The following is a 7511-nucleotide window of genomic DNA, read 5'->3' on the forward strand; positions in this document are numbered from 1 at the left end:
TAACTTTCTCATAGTTTAGATTAAAGTATCACTGTTAGATTTTTCCGTAAAACTAAACAATTGTAAAAGTCAAAATCAAACTAATAAATTAATAAATTTATCCTTTCATTACTTCTTTTGCTCCTCCAAACATAAAAAGAAGAAATTGAAATTAAAAATAGACAAATAAGAAATAGAAAATACCATTAAAGATTTGGTTTAAAAACCTATAATGATATTTGTAGCCAACAAAGTTTTGGTTTTTTTTTGTATCTTATTTATTTGTTTTATATTTCCCTTCCATCTTTTTTGTTTCTTGTTTATTTATTTTTTATTTCACTTCCATCTCTTTTGTATTTGAAGAAATTGTAGGCTAAAGTATAGACTTTCAAAATCTTCTTTTCTCTTCCAAAAAAAAAAAAAAAGAGAAAGAAAGAAAGGAAAAAAGAAAAAAGAAAGTAATGAAAGAGTGAATTTATGAATTTATTATTTTGACTTTAACTTTTTACTATTGACCATTAGTTTTAACAAAAACTAATGATACACTTTAATTAAACTATATGAGGGTTATATATAGACTTTTAAACTTTAGGGAAGTCATGTGGTAAAGTACCAAATTATAGAAGAGTAAAAGGTAATTTGCACTTCTCTTTCCTAGATTGATAACATACCTATCAATCGGGCCATTTGTGCGGGATTTTAACAAGGCCAAACTCAGCTCATATAGTTAGTATCACTTTTGAACTTTGGGTTATGAATTTCGGGTTGATAAATGTGAAACTTGTATTTGACTCACAAAATATTTGGACTATGAGTCTAATTCAGGTTTAGCCCAAACTCACTTTTTGCTCCTTAATTTCCTTAATATAATGAATTAATTTTCTATTTATTGATAGTGTATACACTGTTATATTAACAAAATATTTTTATATTTTATTTATTCACAGGTTGAAATGAGTTGAGGGTTATGACTGATTCCTCTGAATTTAGTCAGGAATCATGAATCCCCAAATTTTTGGACATGATTCCAATATTTCAATTACCATTAGAGTATAGCGAGCACTAAGTATTGGAATCATCATCATTCCCCATACCAAAACCCTCAAACCCCTCATTTGTTATAAAAGGAAAGAAGCATTTCATATTTATGTGATATTGTTTTATGGAAAAATCGTTCAAAACATCCTTCGTATTTTTCCTTACAAATTAATATTAGTCAAATTTGATCCCTACCTAGGTTTCCGACTAATTTGTAGCCGAAATCCATCATGTGCCTTGCACGTGATTATTTTTTAAGGGCAAAATTATCAAATCAAAATTTACATAATCCGATCCATAATCACTCACATTTCACAAAATAAATTTTTTCATCCTTCACATTTCATAAATTGAATTTTTTCACCTCTTACATTTTACAAAATGAATTTTTTCATTCCCAATTAATCATGTGTATGAATATCTTTTTCTAAAAAAAAAAAATCATGTATCTATCTATTTGATTTCACCTGAACAATATGAATAATATGTAATATATCTCTATTTGATTTCGCCTGATATATATATGAGTTTAAAAAAAATTTTAGTTTTTCACTCATGTTCATTTCCTTTAACTCAAAAATTGAAAACAAAGAAGGCATTTCATCTTAAACATTATCGAGTGTTTATATTGAATTAAATTTGGACAGAAAAAATAACAAAAGAAAAGTATGACAAAAAGAAGTAAGTGCTTAGCACTTTCAAATTTTAAGACAATCATAAGGCAAGTAATTCAACTACTGGTCTTAAAGGTAGCGAGTAGAAGTTTTAGATTTAAACTACCATTTGTTAACATGACTATAGAATTCGAATTAGAACCCATTAATTAAATGGTCTTATTATACAACTCCATAAATGAATTATTACCAAAAGAGAAAAGGCCACAATATTGAATAGGTTCACATAGCGAAATCAAATAGATATATACATGGGTTTAAAACAAAATTGTTAGTTTTAAACCCATTATATATCTGTTGAATAATATGTGTACAACTACAATTAGTTTATTTAGGTAAAATCAAATAGAAATGTATTACATATTATTTATATTGTTCGGGTAACATCAAACAGATATATACATGGGTTTTAAAAAAACTATTTGTACACATGGTCAATGAAGGATGAAAAAAATTCATTCTATGAAATGTGAGGGATGAAAAAATTTATTTTGTCAAATATGAAGGACGAAACAATTCATTTTGTGAAATGTGAAGGACTATGGATCAAATTATGTAAATTTTGATTTGACAATTTTACCTCTAAAAAATGATCACATGCTAGGCACATGATGGATAGGGAAAAAACTAGTTAAAAACTTATGTAAGGATCAAATTTGATCAATGTGAATCTGTAAGAGATATAAAATTACACTTTTAAAAATAAAAGACCAAAAAAATCATTTTACAAAATGTAAGGGATATTTTGAAAGACATTTCCTTGTTTTATTAGATCCACTTCAACCTGTTATAGTTGTTGGAGTAAACGTTAAATAATTTTTAGAGTTTGTTTTGGGGAAATATTCAATTTTCATATTATACACAATAAAAGAAGGTATAAATGCTTTTAAGAACCACGTGCACAATTCGAAATGCTTGAATTGATATACCACGACAAAGTATGCCTGTACCAATTCTTTCTTAGATATGATATTTAGAGAAAAATGTCGTTTTAGTACCCAAATTTTGGACCAAAATAGTTGATGGACATATGACTATTGTGTGATTCTTTCTTATAGCAATTTGGGAAAAGTCCATCAAGAGTGCTAAATGTGCTCAAAATTTATAAGATTAGATACTAGATTTGTTTTCGTTCAAAATTTGGGGATTAAAACTGATGATGTATCAAAGTATAGGTATTAAAATTGCATTTTTAATTATATTTAGCTAGTTGACATTTTGAGAATTGGTAGAATTTATTCATTATATGCTTCGCTTTCTTCAAAAATTGATTTATCAATTAATATTAAATTTTTATCACATTGTTGTCAGGCTGTAACGCTATGGACTATGGAGGTGTTTGGTTCAAGTTCCAAAGTCAGAATCAGAATCAAAATTATAGACCTAACATGAGCAATGGTTTTGGTCAAACTCAGTTATTTGTTTGGCTCTCTGGACTGAGAGGGGTTTTTTTCTCTTAAAAAGCTAACATTAATTGAAATTTAAGTTATAAGTCAGAAATGAAAGTGGGTAATATCTAACGCTATCATTCTTGTCAATAATTCCCATGAAAGTCTTCCAAATAACAAATATAGGTATCATTCATTTTGATATCTAATTTTACCTCTCTCGTACCCATTTTAACAAATACACGCTATGCCGATGCCATTCACTTTATACGAACCTCTTCTAGTCATTTGGGGACCTTTGGGCAATGTTTTCAAACCCGGACCGTCAATCGAACCGGTGAGGTGAAAGGATCGAGATTCAATCGGTCGGACCGGTTCAACCGGGGTTCAATAAATAAATAAATATATATATATATATATAGACACACACACCTATGCATAGAATAAGATATAAATACTGAACCACAATACTGTAATTGTTTTAGAATTTACTGCAATTGCAACAGGGAAAATTTGGTGTATTGAGAAAAAAAATAAAAAAAACCCCATCTCCATCACCACTAGGAATGGCAACCGGGGGGGCGGGGTGGAGTCCCTCATCCCGTTGCCCAAACATTCCCCCCCCCCCCCGTCGGTGCCTACTTGGGCTAAATAGAATAAATGTATAATTAGTAAAAGTGTAATTGGTAATTCAGTATAAATGTATTAGTATATATGTAATGCACATGCCAAACTCAAGCTGAAATTGGGCTATCCAACCAATTGTACCTGATTGAAAACTTTATAATAGCACAAGAGGTGAATTGATTCAATTAGACATTCATGTGAAAAAGAAACATTTTTTGAGGGGGTGGGGGGTTTAATTAGAATTAACCCTTATGGTGACTATGGGTGACTAGTGTAATAACATGAAGAAGAAGGGCAACTTTTTTGAATGTGACCAACGTAAGATGAAGCAAGATGGGAAAGTTAAAAAGTGGGGTCGGCTATTGATATTTCAGCTTTCCGGAAAGTGCCAAATTCCAATTCCTTGATGAGAGTTGGCGCCAGAGGAAGGGAGAAAAGATGCACGTAAGGATGAAGCAACTGGTGAGCATGGGGTTCCCCAACTCTCTGGCTGCTGAAGCCTAAAGCTCTAAAGGCCGCCGGCGGCGACATCGTCAAGGCCACCGACTGGATTCTCAGCCGCAGCCAAACAACACCCAGTCCTCCTCATCGTCATACTGCTGATACTGCATATTGCTGATACTGCAATATAAACTGCAAGCTTCGGACCTCGATGCTTCCTTTTTGCTGATTGCTATGGATCAAATTGGAGTTTGGAGAAGGAAATAGAAACGGCAGGCAAGGCAATTTTCGGCAATTGCAGAGAGAGCCAGAGAGGAACCCAGGACGACTGAAGCCGCGAAGCGAAGTGCGAACTGCGGCGAAGAGGAAGTCTGAAGTGAAGTGAAGATTAGGGTCTGGTCAAAATTGAAAATTTTGTCAATTTTGACTCAAAAATTGGAAAATCGCGGTTCACGGTCCAATCCGGTTTTGAAGGTTTGAACGGTTTTTTACGAGTTTGATCGGTTTTTTATCCAAATCAACGTAAGCTATGGATCGGACCGGACACATGGCCGGTTCGCGGTCGAACCGGTCAAACCGGCCGGTCCGGTCCGGGTTTGAAAACATTGCCTTTGGGTCTCTGAAAAATGCCACTGGGACTTTTCAGCGTCTACCATGCTTTCAATTACCTTGACTACAAGAAATAACTTCCCTTAGTAGCTAGGTGCCAAAACATCATCAAGTGCAACTCGGACTTGCCTGCTTTCAATTCTTTCGAGGTTTCTCCAGAAATATCTTCCTTCACAAATGTTTGAAAGTTCTTTTTCATTTGCCGTGGAAATCAAGAAAAAGGTAATTTCCTTGATTTACACGACAAATGAAAAAGAACTTACAAACATTTGTGAAGGAAGATATTTCTGGAGAAAACACGGCAAATGAAAAAGACCTTTCAAACATTTGTGAAGGAAGATATTTCTGGAGAAACCTCGCAAGAATTGAAAGCAGGCAATTTCCTCGAAGAAGTGCTTATTTATGTTGCTTACCTGTTTGTGAACACATATATTTGGCATACCTGTTATTATTTATTATTTTTGGGAATTAAGCACAAAATGAAAAATTAACAATAGAAAAGAAAAGGAACAGTGTTCATAACCATGGAAAAGGAAAAAAACCACATCCAGGAAGAAGCAGAATCTTTTGCTTGTGTTACATTGAAGGGCCATTTAATTAGGAGACTAATAAATCGTTGCATAAAAGCTAGAATAATTTAAACAGATGTCTGAACATTAATTGAATTTATTGAGGCACAGAATATTGCACAAAGATGCATTTTTACAATATCAAAAAAAAAATTAAGATACATTAGTAGTTCATCATTCCTTAAGGACATTTATCAAGAAAATTGAAATTTGCTCTTCGACACTTTCTTTTTGCATGCAAAACCAGAGGTGGAATACTTTGCTCGTAGTAGAAAAAATTCTTTGGATCAACTTCACCTTTGATAACAGCCAACCTCTTAAAATTATTCTTGAAATACCTTGATCCCCATGCCTTAGCTTTAGAATAACTAGTGTCAGAAGCACCATTTGCTCCTAAATCAAGATCTCTAATATTCCAAATAGCACCTCTTGGCCCTTTTGACACATAAGGAGTCATGAACTCATACAACTCTTTTATCCAGTTGATGTTCTTTTGTGTAGATTCACCATTTTTATCCTTCATCCATAACACTAGGTAGAGGATTTCATATAGCACATCTTTCCTGTGCGGATATGGAGTTTCTGATTCTGATATCTCGTTCATTCTTCCACCATACGGATGCAGTTCTATGTGGATGATAGGAGCATTTGCATCTGAACACCGCTTCCAGAACTCTTTCAATGCCTCAAAAGGCACAGCCTTGTGAACCAAGTCTGACTTGCCTTTGAAGTAACCATCAGGTAGCGGATTTATTCTATTTTTAATGGAGTCTATGGATTCTCCTCTTTGATACCCTGCAAACTGGAGGACGGACTCAATCCAACTCATTTCAATACAGTCTTCTTTTCTCAAACCAATCTCAGGGAAGCTCTCCTGCATGATTTTCTGGAGCTGATTAGTTCTACCAAGGAACAGTGAACCGAAAGTTGCTTCAATTCCTGGCATCCCGATTCTCGATGATATCGTGATTCTAAAGAGCAAATCTTCACTTAGCTTGTGTGCTACATATTGCCATTTGTAGATCAGATCTACAGCTCCTTCCTTCATAGTCTTGGTTAATTTGAAAACAGTGACTATAGGTGGAACACGGACAAGCTTGATTTTCCAGGCAACTATGACTCCAAAACTTGCTCCTCCACCTCCTCTTATAGCCCAAAATAGATCAGTTCCCATAGATTTCCTGTCTAGAATTTGACCGTGAACATCAACTATGTGTGCATCGATGACATTATCTGCAGCTAGTCCATATGTTCTAATCAAATTACCCACTCCACCACCACTAACATGTCCACCTATACCAATAGTTGGACAAAGGCCTGCTGGAAAGCCATGAATAGGACTTTTCTGAGCAATCCAATAGTATAATTCGCCGATTGTTGCACCAGACTCAACCCATGCACTGTTGTCCTCAGTGTCAATGCTAATGGACCTCAGCTTATTGAGGTCGAGAATAACGAATGGAACTTCAGATATGTACGACATGCCTTCATAATCATGCCCACCACTTCGGATTCTGATTTGCAATCCACTCTTTTTGCAACACTTTACCGTGGCTTGAACATGAGAATAATCTAGAGGGGTGATAATGGCTAGTGGTTTTGGGGTGTTAGGTGTCAAGAATCTAAGATTGTGAATGGTATAATCCAATATAGACATATAGGACGAATTTTTCGGAACATACATGACACTGAGAGCGGAAACATTTGAAGAAGAAACCTTTTGTGCAAGGCAATGGATGAAGCTTTGAGGAACCAAACTTGAACTTGATGTTAGAATTAGATGAAAAGGAATGTAAATCAATAATAAAGTCTTTAAGATTTTGTTCAACATAGTGGTATCTCTGGACAGCATTTGCCCTCGAGAGTGTTGGTTGCATTTGGAACAGGCCTTATATAGACAACCATTGATGGGCACTGTTGATAGCTGACTTCTGTTAGAGGTTGCAGCTTGCTTAACGTAATTAATTTCATTATAATTATTCAGTTGGTTATTTAGATCATATAATCATTGTAAGAGATTTTGTCAAACTCAAAAACTGAACTAACTACTTAAGATAATGAAGAAGTATGCTTTGTTAACAACTTTGCTAAAACTCTTTTTTGCTCAAGGTGAAGTATCTTAATTAAAAATATACGTATAACCCAAAATTATTGAATCATATCTTACAATTTGGCATGCCCAGGAC

General features: G+C 34.1%; 1 protein-coding gene across 1 annotated transcript; it reads right to left on the reverse strand.

Moving 5' to 3' along the window:
- Positions 1–5406: 5406 nt before the first annotated feature.
- On the reverse strand, positions 5407–7175 carry LOC113697809 (O-acetylstemmadenine oxidase-like). Its single transcript, XM_027217399.2, has one exon. The coding sequence runs from the start codon at positions 7154–7156 to the stop codon at positions 5507–5509; it is 1650 nt and encodes a 549-aa protein (XP_027073200.2). The 5' UTR covers positions 7157–7175; the 3' UTR covers positions 5407–5506.
- Between the last annotated feature and the right edge of the window lie 336 nt (positions 7176–7511).

This window comes from Coffea arabica, chromosome 7c (genome assembly GCF_036785885.1).
Source record: "Coffea arabica cultivar ET-39 chromosome 7c, Coffea Arabica ET-39 HiFi, whole genome shotgun sequence".
Taxonomy (NCBI): domain Eukaryota; kingdom Viridiplantae; phylum Streptophyta; class Magnoliopsida; order Gentianales; family Rubiaceae; genus Coffea; species Coffea arabica.